This window comes from Arachis ipaensis, chromosome B3 (assembly GCF_059453495.1).
Source record: "Arachis ipaensis isolate K30076 ecotype BB chromosome B3, ASM5945349v1, whole genome shotgun sequence".
Lineage (NCBI taxonomy): Eukaryota > Viridiplantae > Streptophyta > Magnoliopsida > Fabales > Fabaceae > Arachis > Arachis ipaensis.
Window position 1 is genome coordinate 146,811,405 of NC_142438.1, and position 25,606 is coordinate 146,837,010.

Genomic DNA, 25,606 nt, shown 5'->3' on the forward strand with positions numbered 1-25,606 from the left:
AAACCACACGTTCTTAATGGGGAATGGGAATGCCGTAAAAGTAATGAATAAAATGCGAATAATTAACATACTCAAGGAAACTATAGTTTTATCAAACTTTTTTAAAATACTCTTGGTTTTACTTTAATTAATTAATTACCTCTTTCAAAATTTCTAAACCCAAAACAAATTTTAAATCTAAGACTAGTCAAATTAACCATTTCTCAACCACATAATTAATTCTCAATCAAAACATCAGTTCCTAATCACATTATTAATAGTACAAATAGGAGCTTCAGTTCAACATACAGGCAAGTCGCAATAAGACAAGCAGCATAATCATAACGAAGTAATACAAGCAAACACAATCAAATGCATATGCGCAAACATTATGATGCATGTCTGTCCTAAGCAGGCCATGAGCTCATGTGTCGGTTGCCTACCCGCTCCCGACATTACCCGGGCACAAGTCCCAGATATGGCTTTCCAGATGCATACAGTGTGCTTATAAGTCTTACGGCTAGGCCGCATACAGTATGACTTTCAAATCAATGAACTTACATCTGGAAAACAGTTCTCAGTGTGTGGGCGTCCCTACTATACATTTGGCACTAAGGCCCAAACAAAATCGCATCTGCTCTCCTGTGGCAGACATTCCTTTAATTAATATATTCCTTTAATCTTTGTTCTCTACTCTCCTGTGGCAGAGATTCCTTTAATTATCTCTCTTTTCTTTACTTTTCGTTCTTCTTCTTTTCTTTCTTATCAAACCAAAATCAAAACATAACTTAAAGCAAAATTCCTTCTCAAAATATTGAGTTTAAAATATTATACTTTTCTTAATAAATCGAATTGAAAACAAAATTCTTTTCGTAATAAATTGAAATTAAATAATATTCTTAAATCAGATTTGCTTTTAAATAACACTTTAAATAAAATTTTAGAGTTTTATAAAAATTTGGCAGCATTTCCTCTAAAATTCGGGGTATGCCACCCTTTCAAGATCCTAACTAAACAATCTCTAAATCATTTCGAATATCAAATCCTTTGCTCTTGAATCAAACCAATAGTTACTAACGAATCAAACCAATATTTTTCTCAAACTCTTTTCAACAGTTTCAAATTCAAGTCACCCTGTAATATAATTGTATAACTCAAATTTTGAATATAGAATTTTTTACTCAATATAAGTAAGTGTAAAAACTAGGTCTTTTCTAACATAGAATTATTTTTCAGATCAACAATCCAACCAAGATATTGGCATAACCAGAATTTCTAACATCAATTACAACCTCAATTCAAATTTAGTTTATATTTTTCATTCAATAAGCAATACCAAATTTATCACCATTCACAACCATAAAATTTTTTTAGAGAGAATTAGTTTAATTATTCATTTTAAATATTATATTTTTAGAATTAAATTTGTAGGCACGCGTACAAACGATTTTATTATCAAATCTTGTATCCGGTGGAAATTGAACCCCAACACAAAAAATAATCATGACTTTTTGTTCTTGTTTAGCTAGCTAGTTGATCTCCTTGTATAACATAACACATTCTCCTTAGAATAATCTCAATTTTTTTTGGTAGCATGAGTATACTTCAATTGGGAAGAACACATACAAAAAAAAAAAAAATCTATGGTCACGGTGAAAAACCGTTACCATAGCTATAGCTAGTGAAAAGGTGATCATAGGTCTATGATCACGGTTTTTGACCTATAGTCACGATTTTTTTACTATGGCCTATTCTACCGTGGTCATAGACCTATGGTCATATTTTTTTTTTATCTATGATCACAGTTTTTATTGTCACAGTTGTAATATTAAAATTTTGGCACTTTAAACTACATTTTTTTACCGTCATCATAAGTTAATCTATGGTCACGCGTAAAAATCGTGACCATAGTCTCTATGGTCACCCTATTTTAAAATCGTGACCATAGCCTCTATGATCATCCCACCTAAAACCGTGATCATAACCTTATTTATGGTCATGATTTTCACAGTGACTATAGTCTCTATAGTCACTTCTTCTTAAAATCGTGACTATAGATAAAAAATAGATATTGTTATTCTCATTCTAATACTTGAAACAAGTTTTCAATTAAAATATTAAATTATGATATACTTATAAAAGAATTAATACTGCTATATTAATAATGTCATTTCCTTCCTTCTCACTTAAGAACCTCATAACAAATAGAAAATAAATAAGAAAAAACAAGAAGAGAAAAGTATAGCCATCATATACTTAACAAAATAAGTAGTTCACAATAAGTTAGGATTAGGATTCACATTCTTCCACTCCGATCCCCGGGCGGAGTTCTTTTTCCTAGCTTTTTTTTCCATGCTTTGAGAATTGATTCAATTTCTCCAAATAGATGGGAGTATAGGACTTCAGCAGCATTTTGAATAATTAATTTGCCACGAAATAAGATAAAAGTGGGTGATTTGGTTACTATAATTTGGTAACTATAGGTTATAATTCGAAAATTTGATAAAAAAAATGTTAGAATTTTCATGACTTATAAATAACTACTATTTATGTTGTTAATATAATTCGACTGTTACAACATGATCCATCCCGTATTATTTGATAATTGTCACTTATTATTTGAAGAACAAAATTTGATCCATTACTTATAATTCAGCTAATGAAACTTTTAATTCGGCCCAAAGAATTGAAGTTATAATATAACTCGTCTCATAACTCAAAAATATGATAATACTTAATACAACGGTATAATGACTCCATCATATGTCATTATCAATAATTTAATAAAATAGTCAAAACAAATACTAAGAATATTAAGATAATCATATGTTAGTTCTGATCACAACTGTAGCTTATGATTCACTAAATGAGCATATTCAAAATGTTTAGTCTCTATTCAGTCTATATAAAGTAACATGTGACGGATTTAAGGAAGGGCTTAAGGTGGCTATGGTCCCCCAAATTTTAAAAAAAAAATAGTACTATTAGTTTATTATTATTATATAATTTATATATATATATATATATTATTAAATATATTTTTGTATATTACACACTAAAAAAAGTTTACACATTAATAATTTAATATATATAAATTATGATGTGTATTATAATATATTAGTAGCAATTAATAAATAGGTTTAAAAAACAATAAAAGCCTATAAATATATAAATAATTAAAAAGTTATTGAAAAATATAGGTTTAGATTAATGTAAAAAATAATAATTATAAAAAAAATTATTATTTTGACTCTTTCTATAACAACAGTAACAACTGAATAGATTTTTTAAATAATAAAAATTATTAAAACAATACTTTAAAACAAGATTAAAGACAAACTTTTAGCATATTATATGATTGTATATGTTAACAAAGAGAATGCTTTAAAATTTATTTTAGATAGTAAATTAATAATTTTAGTTATATGAAGTATCGCAGACCAAATTCAAAAATACTAAAATTCTAAAGTACGTAGTTGAATGTTAATTTTTATATAATATAATTATTAATTTTTATCTATATACTATAAATTATATTTTGTTGACTTTTTATTATGTTATATTTTAATTTATTTTGTATTTAATTTAGCTTCACTCTTATAAAATTTCTGGATTCACCACTGGTCATGGCAAAAGATATCCAAAAACTTAATACTCACTTAAGTTATTATCATTCTCTTCTTTAAATTATTACTAATTTAAGTGTTGGAATATTTTTTGTAGATGCTTATCCGAGTGTTCTTTGAAATCCGATATATAATTCATTTGTGAAAAAAATAGGATGACATTTCTCCTTTTACAAAAAACCATATTTTGGACAAATCTCTTAACTGCAAGAAGAATGGATATATATATTGGAATGACATATTATCACTTAAGTATTGAATGTAATCACTTTTTTTTTGGATATCAGTTAAGATTATATGTTAAAATAATGGTAAAAACTCATATATGGCTATTTTTACATAAAATTAATAATTAAAAATTATTAAATAATAATTTAATTAAATATATTAAATTATTTAATAATTTTTAATTAATAATTTCACATAAACATAACTGTGAGTTTCACCTAAAATAATCGGACACTATTGTTTATAGCCAACATTTCGTAATTCTTGTTGTACCAACTTCATAATTTAGACAAATCTATCATTTAAGCTTTACTTGTTTAGTTGTATTTCAATTTGTAAATTTAGATGTTTTTAATAATAGATATATTCAGCACTTCACTCTGGCTGCGTCATGTTTCTAGTTATAGGAGAGATTCTATTCGTATCTGACAGCACATCTTCTTGTTTTATTATTTATTTTTTTTCGTCGGTAAGCGTTGGAATCATAACGAACTAATTATAAGTAGTTTACAATCATTTGAGACATTATTATGTTATTTTGGTATGATAAATACTGATGTGTAAATGGATTATTAATGATGCAGGAGAATTTAAGAATGACAAATTGACAATTTATTAAGACTACATTAATATAATTTTGTACTATCATATTATATATAAAAAAGCAACTATATAATAGATTAACATTTTGACATAGTTAATAATTAACATCTGCATTTGATATAGAAATTTCTTATATATACATCCACTCTTGCCATATGTTTATGAATATTGGCATCTTCTGAGTTGGTAAACTAATTAAGATATAATTGAAACTTTATATGATTTGTTGACGCTACCGGTACATTATAAATTCTACATATTTACAAGTCAAAGGTTTTAACTTTATTTCAATACATCAAAATCTTTTAAAATAAAAAATTAATAAAATAATAAAATAAAAAATTAATTACTCTTATAACCGTTAAATTAACTCAAATAATATAATCTCTCCTCTTCATCTAAAAATTTAAGATTTGAATTTTACTTCTAACTTAAAAAAAAATTGAATATACAAAAAGAAAGAAATATCAAATGCGATTTATGAAGATAATAAAAAAAAAAGTGGCAGGTCCAAATCATTAATTAATCAATGCACCATCGTTATATTCCATCAATTACACTTTTTATTTTAAAAAACAATGAAATTTACAATAAAAAAAAATTTTTGGTCTCTAAATTTTAATTTTTATGTGTGAGACTGTTTAACATTTCTATCAATATTTTTTTTCATATTAATGAAATAAATTTATATAGTATGTTAAATTGTTAATTTATTCATTAAGAGCCAATTAAAATTGATAAATTTTTTTGTTAAGAATATCGTTGTCTTTTAAAAATAATTGTTTGTTTTTTTTTATTGTTTTTTGTAAATACATTATTAACTAAATTTATTGTGTAAAACTAAAAAATATTAATAATTTTTAAATTATTTTTACTTATAAAAATTAAATAAATGATATATTAATAATTAACGAGTTTTATAAATATATTCTAGTGAGAAATCGTTGACAAAAAGACTAATTAATCTCACCAAGTTAATTATAAGGAATCAAAATAAAAATTTGTTTTTTAAAAAATCTCATAATCCTTCAAAAAATTATTAAGAACCAAAATGGATATTCATCCTAATATAATTTTATGTTATCTAAACTCCATTTTTAAAGTTAAATTGCTACTGCTAAAAATTCACGCAGGAATATTAGCATGTATACAGTGGCGAAATTTAGTTTAGACAAGGGGTCATGCCCTTTCCAAATTTTTTAAGTTTTTATAAAAAATTTAGTAGTACTTTTTTAAGTTCAATTGACTTAAATATTTTACAATGACTTAAAGTATCTAATAAGTTTAATAAACAACATTCTCTCTATCTTTAAGTTTAAATATAAAAAATTAGATATTTTTTATTTATTTAATTTAATATTATTTTATATTTTACTATTTATTTAATTTAATTTTTATATGATAAAAAATAATAAAATATTCAATAAGTATTAATATTATTGTATTTGTATAAATTGATAAAAAAATTCAATAAATATTATAAATTTTAATATTTATCCTTCTAATTTTTTCTTTATATATTTTATAGGATATATATTCAAATTTTTATATAAAATAATAATAAAAAATCAAAGAATTGATACATTTTTTAAGAGAAAGACTAATATTTAAGAAGGAGAACATATAACTTTTACAATATCAACACCTGTAGATAGTTCTTCTACTTTAATGAATAACGAAGAAAGTGAGATATAACCTTCAAAAGTTCAAAAAGTTACATCTGATGATTTTAACCTTAACTTTTTGGAACGAGATCTTGAAAAATGGTTTTAAATTTGTCAATATCACCCAAATCAAAAAGATGAAATTAGACGAACTTATCTTAAATGGAGTTCATATCAAAAATATTTTAACAATTATTTTCTATCTGTCCTCCCTAAAATTTTGTTTCAAGTTCCGTCACTGCATGTATATATTAGTTTACTTATTTGTTCACAGACTACTTTAGTCCTTTTGTATTGCAATATAGATATTAGATGGCATGTCCATTGCCGTTGACAGTAATATAGCAATTAGTAGTAGAACCAAAGACAACTGAAATCATTGACAAATATACTTCTTTTAAGTTTCTCTCACCTAACAATTTAAGTGGCTTAACTCAATAATCTGTGGATTATTAGTAACAAAGCCAGCTATTAGTTAATTAATGATCGATAATTCATCAGTTGTTATGTTGACCTTATTCCACATTGCCCCCACAAACTTCTGTTATGTCTCAAGTTTTTTTTCTTTTGCCCCCCTTTTTTGGTGTTCAAGCTTCGTACTTATATCCACATATAAAATATTATAAAATAGCATATGCCTTACTAATATAAAATTTAGTTAATGATATAAGAATATGTTAAGACTATTAATATTAAACATTTAAATTTTATATATTTTTTATAAAAAAAATGTTTCAATTGATAATCTTAATTTATATTTTTAAAGTATATTAATTAAATCCAATAAAAATATATTAATTTCATGGGAGTAAATGAAACCTTAGGGTACAAATAAACTAATTAGGACATATCACTTGTTTAAAGTGTCAAGCTCACCAAAAATTTAGGGTTGTGAATTGTGAGTTGTGACTGTGATTGTTCATTTGTTCATAGCTCGGGAGAGGGCCAGTTGGGGCTGTAGGCGGCGGCGCTATCCTTTAGACGGTGTCACAGATTGGCTTTGGTTCGTTTATTGTACCTGATCAAGTCTAAAGTTTTTCAAGTTAAATAATTGAATTCTAATAGATAAAATATAAGTAACCAAATTCTTTTTATTCAAGATGTAAGCAAAGCAACAACATGAGTGTTCCAATCCAAATGGACTCGAATAAAATTGTTCCTCCAATCTAATTCAAACTAAAAATTATTAAAATTGTACTAATTTAAATTAGGTTAGATTTTTTTTTTACCAATTCCATAAATTTGATCGAAATATTATTCTTTTATTATTAAATTAAAATTTATTTATAATATATTTAATTTCTTACATATTTTTATTCATATATTATTATTATTTAGTGAGTATTTATTAAATATAAAATAAGACTTATTTATTTCACCAACTTAAAATTATTTTTGTTTTTAATAATAAAATTTAAAATTTTTATTTTTTAAAAATCAAATAGACCGATCTAATCCAACTACAATAATTTAGATCGAATTGGATTGGCCTTAAAAATAAAATAAAACCGATCCAATATAACTACAACAAATTATATATTCAGATCGGATTGAATTTTTTTTTGTCAAAACCGTTTCAAATTATATTGCAAACATTCCTAGTGAACAACAATTCTTATTTTTCTTTTTTTTTTAAATATATTAATTACAAAAATTATTGGTTACTATATCATTTAATCTTTACAAAAGTAATTGATTAAAAAAAAAGGTGAAAATTTACCTACAATTATCTTCATATGAAGTTGCTAATGAAAAATCTTTAAATAATAATTTAGTTAAAAATATCAAATTATTTAACGATTTTTAACTAACAACTTTATCAACTAACAACTTTATAAAAGACTTTTATGTGAGTTTCCACCAAAAGAAATTGATTTGTAGCAAAACAGATTTGAATAATAGAATTTTAAAAAGGTTGAATTATTATGCTGGTTCTATAGTTTTGCAAAATTTTCGATTGAGTTCCTATATTTTTTTTCTTTTAATTGAGTCTTTGCACCAAATTTTTTTTTAGTTGAGTCCCTATACCTTTTTTTTTCCTTTTATTTAGGTCCATGTATTAAATTTTTTTTTAGTTGGGTCTCTATAAAATTAAGCCAATTATTACTAAGAGTGACTTAATTGAAAAAAAAAGTTGGTGCAAGAACTCAATTAAAAAAAAAAAAAAGCATAATAACCTAATTAAAAATTTCACAAAATTATAGAACCAATAGAGTAACTAAAGCTTTTAAAAATGAAATGTTTAGCATGCGGAGGCGGAGACGGAGACGGCATAATATAAAGTATAAACTATGAAGTGATAGTGACTAGTAAGCACCCCCTCCAGGCCTCCACCATCCTCTAACCATAACCGTAATCCACCACGTCCTCACTTCAATTAAACCAATGTGTTGTTCTAGTCAAATTCAGTTATTTTTAGAATCTCCCTTGACTTCATCCTTTCATTCATTCTACGGGTTTTGCAGTCCTGCTTATTACTTAATTTGAAGTTCGGAATTGCTCTATGCCTCAATATATAATTTATTGTGTCAGGTAAGAAATTCAACAAATTAACGTAAGTCAATTACTAATACCTGTACATGTTGCCCACATTCATGCAATTGAAGGGTCTAAATTAAACTTGAACGCAGACAACACACAAAACTTGTAAGCAAAGCTACGAACGGTTCAAAAGTTACCGCACTAACCAATAGTAATAACCATGGTCCTCAAATATCAATATTATGTATTAGTTGGCAGAAAGACCCATTTGCTTTGTAATTTGACCTTTCTGGAGTCTGGACCTGTTATCTCCCTCTAAATAAGTTTCAGCTAAATCGATCAATGCCTTCAATTTTATATGGTAATATTTTTAGTTAGTATATTCCATTGCTAAATAAATTTGATTTTGGCTTTGTATGCAGAACTTGAGGCGTTACCTTTTTTGACACTGAATTTTGGGTAGGGAGATGCCACCTTCCTTAGCAATGAGATTCTCTCCGGGGAAAGAACCAAGACAAGACATTCACAAGCGTGGCCACTGTCTCGGAGGCGGATTGCTATTCAGGGAGAGACGAGATGATGATGATGATGATCTTGCTTTGTTCAATGAAATGGAGTCCAAAGAGAATTTTCTACTTCAGCCATCGGATGACTTTGAAGATCCATTTTGTAATCTTCTATATCTTTTTTCTTTTTAATTGGTTTATTTAGGTAATACTCATGAATTCGTTCCTTTTATCTTGAATTTTAATTCATACAGCTATGCAGTTGAGGCATTTTCCGGATACCAAGGTTAGGATTTCCATTCATGGCCAAGGAGAAACCAGTGACTTGCTCAATGCAGATGATGACAAAAATGACTATGACTGGTGTGTTGTCTTTTCTTCTGCTATTTCAACTCTACTTGTTCTGTTATGTGAACATATGTTGTGATTCTGGATCCACCTTGTGCAGAATTGGTTTTTCTTCCGAAGAAAATATTTAAAGCTAATTTCTTGATCACAAGGCTTTTGATACTTAACATGTGCATAAGTTGATTACTGGTATTGGCTCATTACTAATGTGCTAAATGTCTGTTTTATTCATGTATAGGTTGTTCACACCACCTGACACACCACTGTTTCCTTCATTAGATGATGAACCACAACAAATAAATGTTGTAGGCAGAGGAAGTCCTCAGAGTAAACCCATTTCCATATCAAGATCTTCTACGGTGGGACTTTGAATCCATTTATATAGTAATGCTTATGAATACTTATGCAAATTCATCTAAACTTTGTTTCATCCTTTTGAAAAATGCAGTAGTTGTTATTCTTATAATCCATCTTATGTTGGATAGCCTTTTCTTTCAGATGGAGAGAAGTTATGTAAGCAGGAGAAGTTCAACTCCTACCCCTCGGAGGACCAGCACTGGCTCCGTTGGTCCTGCAATCTCATCAGGGATTAGAGGAGCTTCGCCTGTTAAGACAAGCCGTGGGAACTTTGCTTCACCAAAGATAAGAGCATGGCAAACTAGTTCTTCCAATTTCTCTTGTGCTGCTCCTCCCAATCTCTGTACTTCTTTGGCTGATCGACCAAAAATTCCAGCATCCCGAAATGGTAGGGATTCAACCAGCAAATTCAGTAGGCAATCAATGTCTCCTACTGCTTCTTGGAGTAGCAGCTCTTTTCTCAGTCAAGATCGAGATCAATTCAGTTCATACAGCAAGGATTCTGTTGCATCATCTGGCTGTGATGATGTAGACTCTCTTCAGTCTATCCCAATGGGAAGTTTAGATAGAGCAAATTCAATAAAGGGGGGTTCACATTCCAATGTCAAATATCCTACTTCCAAGAAATCGTCCAGCATGGCGTCCCCAAATTCTGCTCCTAAAAGATCATTTGATTCTGCTCTCCGGCAAATGGTATTGTATTGTCTACTTCTCTCAAATTCCTCTTCTCAATACTTGTGTGATTTACTGTCTGTTTGTAGCGATTATGCCATTTAGACCTTGATTTGTCTTAATAAGGTTGTCATTCTTGCTTTACAATATCATATTTGGAATTAGTTTATCTCATTTGTGCACTTTACTTTGAATCAGCCGTCTTAGATCATTCTATGCTGTTAACAACCAACACTTCAATATAATATTTGCTATATCTATCTTTGAGTAATATGTTGTACAATGCTTTTTTGGTTCTTTTCTCCTCAACAAAATTTTAAATTACTCTTGAATATACAACTCTTCCAAGTACATAGTTTCATGTTTTTCATCCTTGACTTTGTCTGGATACTGCTAATAATGTTGAATGCTTGTACTAGCATGATTGTTACAAGTTATAACCAGGTTTTTCTTTCGATTGGTTAACACATCTTCAGTTCCTAGTGATAGAGAATATCAATATGTGGTTATGTATGGTGTGCATACTATTGTTTATAATCCTCTGTTTTCCTAAGAGTTGTGCATTCCTCCCTACATATCGCCGTCTTTTGCTATTGTTTTCTTTATAGTCTCTTTTTTATCGTTGTTTATGATCACTCTACAAACTCTTGTTAATTACCTTGTAATGGCATGCAGGATAGAAAAAGTCATCAGAAAATGTTCAGACCACTTCTATCTAGTGTGCCAAGTACAACTTTTTATGTTGGGAAAGCAAATTCGGCAAAATGTTCCCTTGTATATAGCGATTCTTCTGCTACTTCAACCAGCAATATGAGCTCTGATCATGGAAGACGTTGTGCACAAGATACCAAAGGGAGTGACCAAAATCAAGATGACAGGGTAAAGGGAACTGAGAAGATATTATATTCTGATATTCATGAAGAAGTATTTTCCTTTGATGAAATCGATATATTAAATGAAAATATTGGATGTGTAATCAAGGATGAATCAATTGATCTCCTGCACAATGAAACTATACAGCCTAAGATTAATTTAGATCCTGCTGAATCTAAAGATTCTACCCATCATGATATTGATACAGAATTAAATGTAACTTCAAAAACTTCCAATGTCAGAGGTGATATTTCTGAACCTGCCTGTTTTGAAAATATAGCAACTTGTTCTAGTTGTGGTTGTTGCTATGAGGTCACCGAACAAGCTGAGAAGTATATCAAGCTTTGTCCGCAGTGCAGCAGGGAAAACACCTTATTGAGACATAACATTGCAGAGACAAATTTGGAAGTTTCCAACGACTCTTCAGAGAGTTCTACAAATTTCCCTGCAGAACAAAAACCATTAGCTGAAATAGATCAACAACCAGTTGGGTCTGAACTGCCTCAAGAGTCTGATGCGGGTAACATGAGAGTTTTTCTTGATGAACAAGAAGCCAAGGGAAGTCAATCTTTGTCCCCTGAAGTAATTCAGGGTCACTTGCAACAAGGTCCTACTCCAAGTTCATCTGTGGAGGAAAGTGCACAGATGCACTCCTGCCAGCCAGAGGTGGATCAATCAGGGATTGATTACAAGAAGCCAGATAATCATCATACGGATCAAGAGTTATGTCATTCCCAGGATCGCCCAAATTTGAAAGTGAACCACCTCTTGGAAGGCAATGGCATTTCTGTATTGTTGAGAAGGTCAAGGAGCAGCAGAGGAACCATAGTTCAGGGCAGGACTGTCACTGCCGCAACCTTATCTTATGATGATCTTTATTTTCCAAGAGGCAGTGTAAATGGTATAAGAAGATCAATTGGGCATCATAGTTATTCTGCCTTATCATCTGTTGATTTCAGCCCAGCAAAACATTCTGAATTTCATGTTCAAAGGCAGTCAATTGGCAAGAAATTCGATGTTGACCGCAAATATGACCCAAGGATCAAGTGTCCAAGCACTGCTTCATCTATCTCTGGAACGTCAAACCATTCTCACCATGGTTTAGATTTTATGGTACCAGAAACTTCTATCAATACAGATTATAGCAGAGTAACTGATGCTTCTGAAACAGAAATGTTAAGCCAGGTTATTGGTGTACGGTCAGATGACAATTCGGTAACATCTTTTCGAAATTATGGAGATTGTATTTCATACAGTTATGTTGACGACCATCCAGATCATGCTAGCAGCATCTCAAATACAGAAGCATCGCTTAAGGATCCAATGTCATCTCTTGATGAGAAAAATGGTGTCAAAATCACCAATGTTGATGGAATGGATGCTTTGGTTAGTACCAACAATTCTGCAATTATAAAATCAGAAATAGAAGGAGAAAACTGTTGCCAGAATGATAGTGGTGTGGCAGATGGGAATCTGTCAATGGTATCAAAGTGCACTGTGGATAAATCTCAGGAACATTCTGTCCTACATTCTTCCAATGATTCTCCTAGAGATTTTGTTTCTGAGCTCAATACGGCAGAATATTCCCATGGCATAGGTATGAATATAGCAATTTAAGGACCTACATGAATTCTTACAATGACATTCGTTTGTAGCTTCATCTGATTTAGAAGGCTTTTTCGTGGATCAAGTTAAGAATAAGAGTTCTATTAGTGTAGTTTCTAACTTTATTATGACATATTTTTAATGCTTTATTATGGCAGAGGGATCAACAATTACAGTGGAGTGTCAAGGTGCTGGCAACACTAGAAGCCTTACACTTGAAGAAGCAACAGATACCATACTCTTTTGCAGCTCTATAATCCACGATCTTGCATATCAGGCTGCAACAATAGCAATGGAAAAGGAACTCTTAGACCCTCTTGAAGGTTCTGAACCAACACTGACTATATTGGAGAAGGCCAATTCTGATAAAAAGGATTCTCGAAACCCAATGGATAGCAAGCGCCCTTCCAAACCCCAAAAAGTGAAGCCAACACCACCGGAAACTGATGTAAAATCTCTTTTTGCTAATAAGACTGAGAACGATGAAAACGTGCACAAGTCTTTGCCACGCACCATTGGGCTTCTCGATAAGGTAGACGGCCTGAAGCCACCCCCTAATAAGCTTGAATCAAAGTGTAATTGCATTATAATGTGAGTGCAAAGTTGAGCAGCATTTTCGGAATTTCGGCTCTTCAAGTTTGACTATATAATATACAATTATACACTAGAGCTTAGCTAAGTGCTTGTGCAGAATAGCCATTTGGTTTTTATGTTGGTTACATTACAACCCTGTTTCACACAATTGTAAAGTTAATTATTTTCTTTTCCCCATTTTTATTGGAAGGCCGATCAGTTAGAGGCATGTAGATGATTGCTTTCCCTCCGTGTTCTGCATATTATTGTTTGATTTGATTTCATTCTCAATTAAGTGATCCACTATTGACCAGTGGAAGTGTGCATTACAAACTCACTTGTACATATTCATTAAGATTGTGATAAAAGTTTATGTTTTCCTTCCTTTTGAGTTATTCTTCATTATTTTTGGCATTATATTCTATATTGTATATAACTATATATACATAACATAGCACAAGTACAATATCAGCTGAAATTTAATTTTGTTCGCAAGTATTAGTAGCTGTAAGAAGAAAAAAATTGGATGTACTTTTTGTAAATATATATTGGGGAGAAAATAGATATACTAATTGTCTAGTTTGGATAAATTTAAATATTGATAAGAGTTTAATTTTTTATATGTAACTCTTAAAGAAGTCATTAAGATCTTAGGGATGATGATTAATGAATAAGAAATTTTTTTATCCTATTTAATTTGTAATTAGTTTTTTTTTTTTGAATTTTTTTAATCCTGTTATAATACCAACAAAAAAGATAATTTGTACCTTTTGAAAAAAAAAGGGTATCTACCATAAATATGAATGGCTAAAAAAGTGTATGCATAATTGTTTTCTAAACAATTTTAGTTAAAAAATTAAGATTTATATATATCTTAGGAGAATAAAGCTTTTATACAATAATATATTTATAGCCATTAAATTTTTTTTTTTGGGTTAATGTAGATGATTAAGATTAGGCAATTACCTTTTTGGGGGCCGGGGGGGGGGGGGGACAGGAGCAATTACTTATTAATGGGCTTAGTTTTGAACAAATGCACTAATAAATTTGGAAAGCCCGATGTAGCCCATAATTTAAGCCCCAAGGGAGTTAAGTCCGCTAAGCTCCCGGTAAAAAGGAAAAGATCCGACCAAAAAAAAGAAAGGGCAAAAACGAAAAAAGCAAGAAATTGGCGGGAACGTGCCCTGTGAACATTGAAAATTCTGGCTCGCCTGAAACAATGGTATGGTAGTATGGTAGAACTACCGCGTAGGGCAACGACAATCACTCAGAGAGCTGAGTCATTCAGCCCATCCCGCAGCCGCTCCCCGCCTCGGCGCCTCCCCTGCATTCTTCTTCTTCGTGCTCCAGCCGCCACCATCCACTCACAGGTAAACGTTGATTGCAATTTGCTGAAGTTCAAGAATTGTTGAATCTGTTGTGCTTACTCCATCAGTTAATTGATTATGTTGTACTTTAGTTCTTACTCCAGCAGCTGAAGATTTAATTTGTATGGGAGGAGACCCTGGTTGTGTTGCAACCCTGCTATTTAACTTCTTACGATTGTGCTCCGACCCTACCAACAAAGATGGACTCCGATTCTGACTCTGACGGATCCCATGTCTCTGCAACCCCTCCACGACGAGCAACTCCATCACCGCCGCCACCACAACCTCCGCCGCCGCCACAACCACCTCGTGTTCCTTCCGGAAAATCTAGAATCAGAACCAAAACCTCGAGCTCCAAGAAGCGCCCTTCTGCACCCGATAAAACCCAATCCAAACACGATCCGCTACCCGAACCAACCCACCAACTCCAAGACTCTTTCTCCCTCCCGACCGCTCTACCGTTTCAAATTCGTCGGTCCTCCGAGTGTGACCCCACACCCCCTTCCACTTCCCAGCCCCTCGAAACCCTCCCGGCGGGGTTCTTCTCCAAATCCGCTTCCTTCTCGAAGATCCGAAGACATTCTATAAGTTTTGAAGCTTCTGGAAACGAACCGCTACTCAATTCTACGTCCAATCTGGGCACCAATGTTGGACTTGATTATGCTCGTGCTTTCCCCGAAGGGGAAAAGGGGAAATGTGGAAGGAGAGAAGAAGAAGGACTCGGGTTTGGTTCCAGAGATAAGAGGAAATTTGGAAAGATAGAAGAAGAGGAAGAAAGAGGAGGACTTGGAGCTGTTTCTAGAGAAAAGGAGAACTTTGGAAAGAGAGAAGAAGCAGAAGACAGATTTGGAGTTGGTTCTAGAGTAAAGGGGACATCCGGGAAGAGGCAGCATCCTAACCTGATAGGGGCAAATGCACCATTGCCAGCCGTGAAGCTGCGAAAATGTGGTGGGGAAGGGAACTTTGTGAAATTGAACTTGAGTGGTGGTGGTAAGAGGAGGAAGTTTATGAACAAGGGGTACAAGAAAAGTGGGAGATTTTCTGGCGGTAGAAGGTACACAAGAAGAAGTAGAGGTAAAGTGGGACGTCAAGGGAAGGAGGATCAAGAGGAACTTGGTTTTGATGATGAAGAAGGGTTGGTTACAGAGAGTGGACAAAAGAAGCAAAAGCGGACTTGCAGAGCTAGTGAGGTTCAGTTGAAATTGGTGGACGAGGCAGTGTCTGCTGCTCAAGCTGAGCCTTCGGATGAGAATTTGGTGAACTTGCTGAGCTTGGTTTATGGCTATGATAGTTTTCGAGATGGGCAGCTGGAGGCAATCAAGATGGTTCTTACCGGGAAGTCTACCATGCTTATTTTGCCAACTGGTGCAGGGAAGTCACTCTGCTATCAGCTGCCTGCCTTGATTTTGCCTGGGATTACCCTAGTTGTCAGTCCATTGGTGGCCTTGATGATTGATCAGCTAAGGCAACTGCCCCCTGTGATTAGGGGTGGTTGTTTAAGCAGCAGTCAGGTATTTCATCTGATATAATTTACTTATTCTGATGGATGTATGGGACGTGGTTATTTAATCTTTTTGTTTGGTTCGTTGTTAAACAATTGTAGACATCTGAGGAAGCAGCTGAAACACTGAACCAGCTTAGACAAGGTGCAGTGAAGGTGAGTTTCTGCAACTGAATGCTACTTTGGTTTGGTTTTGATAGTGAAGAAAAAAGTTGAACTCTTGCAGTGTGGTTGCTTTTATTGCACAAGATGCAATAACTTTTGTTTTTAGGCCATTGCAGATGATAGATTTGCATGCCAGTTTTATTTACTGGTGATGGTAGTACTTGTTAGTTGTTACATATGGCTAATGTTTGCAATTCTAATTCATATAGGTGCTTTTTGTTTCCCCAGAGCGCTTCCTAAATGAGGAGTTTCTGTCTGTTATTTCTGGTATGTCAGGCATCTCACTTCTTGTTGTTGACGAAGCACACTGTATTTCTGAATGGTGAGGGGTTCGGATGTATTTTGTTCATATTAATGTTTCCTCTTTGATCTGCTTCCCTGTTGATCTTGTGATTAACGTTTCTACAGGTCTCACAATTTCCGACCATCATTCATGAGACTTAGAGCATCTTTGCTCCGTAAAAGGCTTAACATAGGTACTATTCTTGCAATGACAGCAACTGCTACAAACACAACTTTAGATGCCATCATGTCTGCTCTAAATATTCCTTGCACAAATCTTATTCAAAAGGCACAACTAAGGGACAATTTTCATTTATCGGTGTCTTTGCTGAAAAATAGGCAAGTTAGATGCTTTGATTTTCTGCTTTAACCTGCATTTTTTCCTTGCCTTATCTGAACTTTGGTTAACTTATACATACTTACTGAACATAATAGAATGAAAGACCTTCTGGTTCTCATGAAGTCTTCTCCTTTTGCCGAAGTTCAAAGCATTATCATATACTGCAAATTTCAGGTGTGTATATGGATTGCTTTATTCCAACTTTCAACTCCAGGATACTATGAATGTCTTGAACCCATTTGTCAGTTGTAAATTATCCCTTCTTCCATTCAGTATTGAAAATGTGTAGTATTGCTTGCTGTTCCTAATTGTTCAGTTAGAAGATAGTTAATTACATAAGTTCGCTTTCTTTAGTGGTGATGTTATAATGCTTTTCTTGTTGGAAATCAATTATTTCTTTTCTTGTTGCAGTCTGAAACTGATATGATTAGCCGATACTTGAATGATAACAATATCTCGGCAAAGGTTAGCTGTGCATTTCTCTTTCAATATATAGATAATTCTGTTAAGCCTTGCTGCTGAATTATAAATCTGATGCTTGACTTGGATTAAAATAGAGTTATCATGGTGGTATGAGTTCAAAGGAACGCAACTATGTCCAAGAGTTGTTTACCTCCAACAAGATCAGAGTGGTAAGATAAAAATTTTTGTTCTAATTTCCAGTTTTGTCAATTTTGTGGTGCTTAAATTCATTGTTCTATAATATTTTCATCATGTTTTCTCCTGTTGGTGCTTCAGACACAAATTTATTTGCCAACTGACTCCTTGTGACTTTTTATGAAGGTTGTTGCAACTGTGGCATTTGGTATGGGACTGGATAAAAGTGATGTTGGAGCTGTAAGGATTATTAACATATTATGCTTTTCTGCATCAATTTCTATGAATATTCACATTCCTATATAAATATCTTGTATGTCAAACTAAATCATTCTGGAAACCCATGTCATATTTGTGTTCAGGTAATTCATTATAGTCTCCCTAAAAGTCTGGAGGAGTATGTGCAGGTATATGATTTTTTTTTTAAACTAGTAAAAATATAGCAAAATGTTCTTTCATAGGTCTTTTTGAATATTTGGATTGGCCTTTTTAGGAGATAGGCCGTGCTGGAAGGGATGGGAGGTTGTCCTATTGTCACCTATTCTATGATGATGAAACATATTTCAAACTTCGCAGTCTAATGTACAGGTAATAAAATTATTTTTTCTTTCTTTCTTATTGTCAAAGTGTTCTTCATTTAATCCAAATCTTAATCCTCAGTGAAGGAGTAGATGAATACACAGTGAACAAATTTCTGCATGAAGTGTTTCCTGCTGAGAAGAGCTCCTGTGGGAGAATATGTTCGTTAATTAAAGAATCTTCTTCACGCAAGTTTGATATGAAAGAAGAGGTCTCTCCTCAGTACTATTGTGTCTTTCAATTTATGAATTTGATACTTCATAAGCCCATATGATTGATTTTCTGTTAAAAATTAGAAAGCATTCTTGATAGCCTGTTGCAGAACGAATTGTGCTAATAATGACACATCTTTTTATATTTTTATTTTTTATGCACATACTTATAACAAAAATGGTTCTTGTAGGGCTTGTTATTTATGCATTACCTTTGTCGAGTATTAGTCTACAGCTTATCCGTCTTCAATATTTTCATTTACCAGGTGATGCTAACAATTTTGACACGCTTGGAGTTGGGAGATGTGAAGTACTTGTATTTACTTCCACAGATAAATTCAACTTGCAATTTGACATTTCATAAGGTGTGTACAGACTCCCCTTTGACTGCACATAGATGTCATATGAGACAAATAATAAAACATGCTTTTTATATACATTAATTTATAAATAAATCCTGTATGACCTTCTAATCACATGGTTACTTATTTTGATTTTTGGCCATTAATGCAGACTCCCCCACCTATGCTTGCCCAAAGGAATTCTGCTGTTGCTGTTATTCTGAAGAGGTGATAAGAAGCATATTCGGTTTCTTGGCTTTTCTCTGTTTCAAATGTTTTCCTGTTTCTACCAGATGGTCATTGCATTATTTTAATGTTCATAACGTCAACTCTCTAGATTGAGTTTGATTCCAAACGTTCAATTCCCATAAAGTCCTACTCCTACCTGCTGATGGCTCTTGGTTGTTGAAAACAGTTTTGCAGTTGTTCTCTGCTTTCCCTCATGCATTTCTTGTTTATCTGAATTATTGCTGTCACCCTTTCAGATCTGAATATAAGCAAGGGCTGTATGTTTTTGATATTCCATCCGTGGCAAATGACGTGGGGGTTACAGCAGTTGAGTTAACAAATCAGTTGTACAATCTCAAGGTTTGGATTAGTGGTTATATTTTTTCTTGTGTTCACATGCACTCAGAAAATGTCTATATTGTGTATGAGGGAGCCTTCTTTGTTTTTATTTAAATAAATTTGAGTATACTCTAAAGCAATTATCTTATTTGGTTCTAGTTTGGAACATAAAAAATGCAGTAATCTTTGTTCTCTATTTAGTTAGCTCTGGCTGTTGTATGTGTATTGAAAGCAATGTATATATTTGATCTAACCATGTCATTCGTGAAAAATTTCAGTTAACGGGAGAAATAACTTATGAAATGAAGGACTTGGCCTACTGTTATAAGATTGTTCAAGTCCCGACGGACTTTTTCTCGCTATCAACAGCTGTTACCCAATGGTTATCAGATGTTGAAAGTTGTAAGGTATGTAAACTTTAGTACTGACAGATCAAGCTTATCACACATTTATTCCTCCGCATGGTTGTCTTTTGTTTTATGGGATTCAAACACACAGATTATGGCATTGACTCGTTGTGATGTCCCATGTTCTTCTCAATAATCACATATTCTGAACCATGCATTTGTTGTAGTTTTACCGTCTGAGTTATTACTGATTGATCATTTTCTGGCGGCTTTACTATAGGTACAAAAGATAGATGTAATGCTTAATGCTGCAAATTTTGCCATAAATTTATGTGACAAGATGCATGGTTGCAGTGATAACAATCACACACCATGCTTGCAAACGAAAATATTGGATTACTTTGCTGGAGTTGATGATAACAATGATTCCTGCAAGAAAATTGGTCAAAGCAGGTGCTTATTAATTATTATTACTAAATTTTTTAGTATTGAGCTTATGTAATGACAAGGTTATACTTCTTCCTTGGGAGGACAATGAATTTACACACTTAAAAATGTTTACAACCACTCATTTTAATTTATAATGTTAAAATATTGAATCAAAATGAGTAGTTTTAGATATTTTTGGAATGAATATTAGATATATTACAAGAACATATGAAAATCGAAAATTAGATACTAAGATAAGATTGTTATATGTGACAACATACTTACTGATTCTCTGTTTACGTGTGCAGCCCTTTCCTGCGGGCTGATATTAAGGTAAGTTGTCATTTCACTGATGGCATCAACCATCAGGCATGGGCATTCTTTGAATCTTTGGTAAAATTTTTGGAGAAAAATTGTAAAATAACTTGTTTTTTGGGAATCATCAGGTCTTTCTTCAGAGCAATTCACAAGCAAAATTTACACCAAGAGCTTTGGCCAGGATAATGCACGGAATTGCAAGCCCGGCATATCCTTCTACCATTTGGTGTAGAACCCATTTTTGGTACATCGATATTTGAACTTTTAACTTGGATGACTTTTTAATACTTTTTATCGGTAGTAAGTGGTAACAAATAAAACAAGAAAGTTGGCTACTTGAAATGGTGTGTTTTGTTAAATTTCTGTACAGACACATGCACCAATAGCAATGTAGGTAAACCTAATTCGATAAAGGTATAGTTAACAAGTTTCTCTTCGTTAACTGCAATATAATATAGTTTCTTTTTGTGACCAACTTCAGTGACGGAGTCTATTTTAACATGCGCTCACATGCAGAGTAATAAATATATAGTGTTAAAAAAAATTCCTCCTAAACCTTATCCTAATAGTAAATAAAATTCGTGAATATGATTGATATTTTTGGAATCTTAGAAAAGAGGGGTTTTAATTTGAATACACTGGTAATGTTTGTCATCAATAAACTTTTAATTGTGAATGCAGGGGAAGGTATACACATATAGACTTCAAGGTGGTGATGGAAGCAGCAAAGGCAGAACTGAAGAATTTGGTTGGAAAAGATACGCTCTAGCCATTTAGCCTTATACTTTAGATTTGGGGTCTTAATATTAAATCGAATCCAATCCAAGGTGGTCAGAAAAAGCTCCTTCTTTATGTCCTGTCCGTGGCTTAATGTTATAGTGGAGTGTGGCAGCACCTCTACTCTGTTTCCACTGGTTGAGACAGAAGGCAAACAAAATTTGAAGCTCTACCTCATTTATGATACAATTATCTTCCTAGGGCGGGAGGAATCAGTGATTTGCAATCCTAGAGAGTGAACTCTCAGGCCTAAAGAAAAAGGAAAAGCTCTTTTAGGATTGTGTGTTGGAAAATTATCAACTGTGTTTGCTAGTGAACAGGAAAAATAAATTCCCAGTCATGTATATAAGCTCACTTGAAATTGTCCCCATTATTGTGGGAGTATAATGGTCCCTCTTCATTATTATCATAGTCTTTACATATAGTTCAACCCTTTTCTTAGATTTGAAAAAGGCTTTAAAAAATGTTCCATTATTGTCACCGCCATGATTATTACCACTGTGCTTGTCTATTTGTCCTTTTAAATTACCTTGGACATCAATTAATATTGTATTCTTTTCTAAGTGACTACTTATTTTATTTATTTTTAAAATATTTTTTTGTGCTTAAAAAGATAGAAATATAAAATAAATATTCTTTTTTGTATTTTTTGAAAAGCAATTGAAGAGAGATTTTATTTAGAAAAAAGTTACGATTACAAATATATTTATTATCCTAAAAAATGGTATGTGATTTTTCTATTGCATTTTTCTAAAAAAAAAACGATTAAGTTATGTTATGGACTTATGGTCAATATTTATTAAATCTAAAAATTTTATTTCATTTAAAAAAAAGTGTACTAGATTGTGTGTATACACTCAAGTGGGTGTATACATACAAATACAATAATCTTGGTCGAAACACGTGTACTAGATAGTTTTTTCTTGATCCAAAAAATTTCAGTTTTCTTGCGAGAAAAATAAAATTCGTGATATTTTTCTTCACGAAAATATTCTTTCATTTTAAGAGAGCAATCAAATATAGATTTTTTTTTTTCGTCATAAGAGCCGGCTCGGCAGTTGGCGGCTATAGACTTATGAAAGAGAAAATAATTTCCAGAAATAATATTCTAGAAAATCCAATAAAAATAATACAACACTATCGAGAAAAAAAAAAGAAAAAGAAAAAAAGGGGAGTGGATTCAGTTATGATGAGAAAGGTAAGGTATGACCGTTAGTTAGCCTTTGATGAATGAAAGAACAAGTAACAGAACTAAACTCTGAGAAGGCGTTGATCATCGATCATCATCATGAATACGATTTTAGCTAGATCCCTTATCATATAAGAAACCTCAGTGCATGCAATGCATTATTACAAATTCCCAATCATGCATTCATCAATCTTTACCAATTATCCTCTCATTTCCTCCATCGTTGCTTTCTTCATTGCTCAATCCATCAAGTTTTTCACCACTTGGTTCGTTTCTTTCACTCTCTCTCTCTCTCTCTTGATCCGTTAAGTCCTCAAGATCCCCTCATATGTCTCTCATATTCTTGGACACGTGAATTTTTCTTTTAATTTGAAAACGGATTACAATTGTTAATTAATCTGATATCTCATATTTGATAGATATGCAGGTACAAGGAAAGAAGATGGGATGTGAAGCAATTTGTTGGGTCTGGTGGAATGCCATCTTCTCATTCAGCAACTGTCACTGCTCTCACTGCTTCCGTTGGCTTCCAAGAAGGATTTGGAGGACCTCTTTTTGCCACCGCCTTGGTTTTAGCTCTTATTGTAACAATCTCTTCTCTTCCCCTCAAACAATTAGGGTTACGACCATTCATGTTTACTAGATAGAAAGGTTAATTGTTTTATAATCCAAATCTCAAAAATGTTAGTGTATAGTTTGATGTAAAGAAGGATCAATCTATTCTTTATTATGCATAGCTCTACTTGCATGACTAGCTAGGCATGTATGTTTAGAATATAAATCAGTTTCTAAGTTAGGATTAAGAAATGTTTAAACAAACAGGTTCATATTTTGGCAGGTGATGTATGATGCCACCGGTGTAAGATTGCAGGCAGGACGCCAAGCAGAGGTTTCATTCATGTCTATTTCTTCTTTCTTATTTATTTGTTTTGAATGGTTTTAACTTTTAACTGAATTGAAATGGCAAAAACTTTCACAGGTTCTGAACCAAATTGTATACGAACTTCCTGCTGAACATCCCTTGGCCGAAAGCAGACCACTTCGTGAGCTTCTTGGACACACACCCCCTCAGGTTCATCATCACTTTTCATTTGATTTCCCTGTAACCAACCATTTGGTGGATCCTAACTTAAAGGAATTTATGCCACCATTTCAAAATTAAAGGCTAAGGTTCACGGAGCTTATATATTTAATTTGATTGATTCCTACACAAGTACACATTAAGGATTCCATCACATTCAATGCTGCCAAGAGAATGAGACATTTTAAGTTATAAATAGAGTTTAATTTTGATGCACTGATAGTATAAAGTATTTTACACAGTTGTGCAATCACATTCGTTATTTTGAAAGACTATTCACGCGATCAATGTGAAAGATATTTATTATTACTCATGTGACATTATGTAATTGGATGCACATGTAAAACTATTTTATACTCACAATGCATCAAAAAAAAATTTTTGAATGAAAAAGCTCAACACAACAAATGGAGCAACGAAAGCAAAGAAACAGGAAAAACACCAGTTAAAGGCATAAACTATTCGGCAAAACTACATGATATCCCTTGTCATCTTCGGAATTACCATATCCACACCTAATCACTCCTTAAACTTCATGAAAGACTGGTGAATAATATCAAAATTAAATTGTTATAAATATGTGTTCATCCTAGTATATAATTATAATTAGGTTATAGCATTTGCTAGATTATACTTTATTGCACAGATTCCACATGTGTCACTGTCTTTCTTAATTCATTGTCTATCATTGAAAGAAACAAATATAAAAGACCAAATAGGCGTTTCTTTTAATTTTATGGTAAGTAATGAAAGAGAGAAAGGAAGAGAGGGGGGGGGGGAGGTTTTAGAAATAAACATTAAGTTGGAATAATAAAAAATCTTGGTTCTTTTCTTATTACTTTTGTCTATCATGGTGCAGGTCATGGCCGGTGGGTTACTTGGAATATTAACTGCAGTGGGGGGGGGGGGGGGGGGAGGTTTTAGAAATAAACATTAAGTTGGAATAATAAAAAATCTTGGTTCTTTTCTTATTACTTTTGTCTATCATGGTGCAGGTCATGGCCGGTGGGTTACTTGGAATATTAACTGCAGTAATTGGTCACCTAATAACCGTGGCTAGTAGTTAAAATTCAGGTCATGCCATAGTATAGAAATGGAAACGCTACTCTCTAGTCTTAAACCGTCTTCACTCAAAAACAAGTCACCATTTTCATACACTTGACATATTACAGTATTTTCATGTAATGGAAATATCTGTTATGGAGCCATTTTTTTTTTAACTTCTCTTCTATTTAGTGTGTTATGTTTCATAAATTTACAATGGAACTTTGTGCTTACCTTGATTAAGATTAAGTAGTCCCTCTTGTATTCCACTCTGGTTACTTTGATTAAAGACAGAATGTAGTTGTTTGCTTCTCCACAAAACTCATTTCAGTATTTTGTGGTTAAGAAAATGTGAAATTTGGATACAAATTGGAAAACCAGCCCATTAAACGGTTCAATGGTTCATGGTCCTTACTTTTTATGTTATTTCAATTAGTATCAAAGATTGTAAGGTGTAATATTCAATCTGACAAAACAACCATGTGGCTTACTTCAGTAACTTCATGTATGAGAAATTTTACTCATTATTCTATGTGATGGAAAAGGACTATAATTGGCTAGACATATAACAAAATGACCAAATGGATCACCAGTTTGGTAAGGTCAACAAGAGACAAGCATTGTAAGGTGAAAGAATAAAAACAAATAAATAAAACAATAGAAAGGTCTTTTCATCATGGTTCTTAGAATTGGAATGAATGAACCAATTCAATTGGATTAACTCAACTGAGAACCAACCATCAAACCGATCCGACTTAAGGTAAAAACAGTTGCAAATGAACGAATGAAAAATCAATAAAACCATTTTAAAAATTGGTAAATCTAATGGAATGGTCTGATTTTTTAGCTGATAAAATAGTTTAAATAATAAAAAAACAAAAAGTTCTTTTAAAAAAAAACATTATACATATTATTTTATTATATTCGATTTAATCTGATTAGATGTTGAATATTG

General features: G+C 32.3%; 3 protein-coding genes across 9 annotated transcripts; all 3 read left to right on the forward strand.

Moving 5' to 3' along the window:
- Nucleotides 1-8,492: 8,492 nt before the first annotated feature.
- Nucleotides 8,493-13,899, forward strand: LOC107634003 (uncharacterized). Of its 3 annotated transcripts, none has more exons than XM_088507737.1 (7): nt 8,493-8,632; nt 9,004-9,250; nt 9,342-9,450; nt 9,674-9,794; nt 9,934-10,485; nt 11,140-12,934; nt 13,101-13,899. In XM_088507737.1, exons 2-7 carry the CDS (start codon nt 9,049-9,051, stop codon nt 13,535-13,537), a joined length of 3,216 nt encoding a protein of 1,071 aa, XP_088363863.1. In that variant the 5' UTR covers nt 8,493-8,632; nt 9,004-9,048; the 3' UTR covers nt 13,538-13,899. The 3 variants fall into 3 exon arrangements, with proteins under 3 accessions (XP_088363863.1, XP_088363864.1, XP_088363865.1); XM_088507738.1 differs by lacking the exon at nt 8,493-8,632 and adding an exon at nt 8,839-8,942 and having other exon boundaries at nt 9,045-9,250; XM_088507739.1 differs by lacking the exon at nt 8,493-8,632 and having other exon boundaries at nt 9,193-9,250; nt 9,350-9,450.
- An 804-nt stretch (nt 13,900-14,703) lies between these two features.
- On the forward strand, nt 14,704-21,923 carry LOC107632010 (DEAD/DEAH box RNA helicase family protein). Its single transcript, XM_088510063.1, has 20 exons — nt 14,704-14,885; nt 14,975-16,393; nt 16,486-16,539; nt 16,758-16,870; nt 16,957-17,169; nt 17,266-17,344; nt 17,582-17,635; nt 17,728-17,802; nt 17,954-18,007; nt 18,130-18,174; nt 18,261-18,355; nt 18,428-18,557; nt 18,825-18,923; nt 19,072-19,127; nt 19,385-19,487; nt 19,745-19,873; nt 20,094-20,266; nt 20,551-20,575; nt 20,689-20,804; nt 21,242-21,923. Exons 2-20 carry the CDS (start codon nt 15,083-15,085, stop codon nt 21,327-21,329), a joined length of 3,012 nt encoding a protein of 1,003 aa, XP_088366189.1. The 5' UTR covers nt 14,704-14,885; nt 14,975-15,082; the 3' UTR covers nt 21,330-21,923.
- A 489-nt stretch (nt 21,924-22,412) lies between these two features.
- LOC107634002 (Acid phosphatase/vanadium-dependent haloperoxidase-related protein) lies at nt 22,413-25,031 on the forward strand. 5 transcript variants are annotated; one of them, XM_088510065.1, is made up of 5 exons: nt 22,552-22,792; nt 22,954-23,110; nt 23,365-23,415; nt 23,506-23,598; nt 24,603-25,031. In XM_088510065.1, exons 1-5 carry the CDS (start codon nt 22,680-22,682, stop codon nt 24,672-24,674), a joined length of 486 nt encoding a protein of 161 aa, XP_088366191.1. In that variant the 5' UTR covers nt 22,552-22,679; the 3' UTR covers nt 24,675-25,031. The 5 variants fall into 5 exon arrangements, with proteins under 5 accessions (XP_088366194.1, XP_088366190.1, XP_088366191.1 ...); XM_088510066.1 differs by having other exon boundaries at nt 22,667-22,792; nt 22,946-23,110; nt 24,603-24,808; XM_088510067.1 differs by lacking the exon at nt 22,552-22,792 and adding an exon at nt 22,819-22,830 and having other exon boundaries at nt 24,603-24,808.
- Nucleotides 25,032-25,606: the final 575 nt, after the last annotated feature.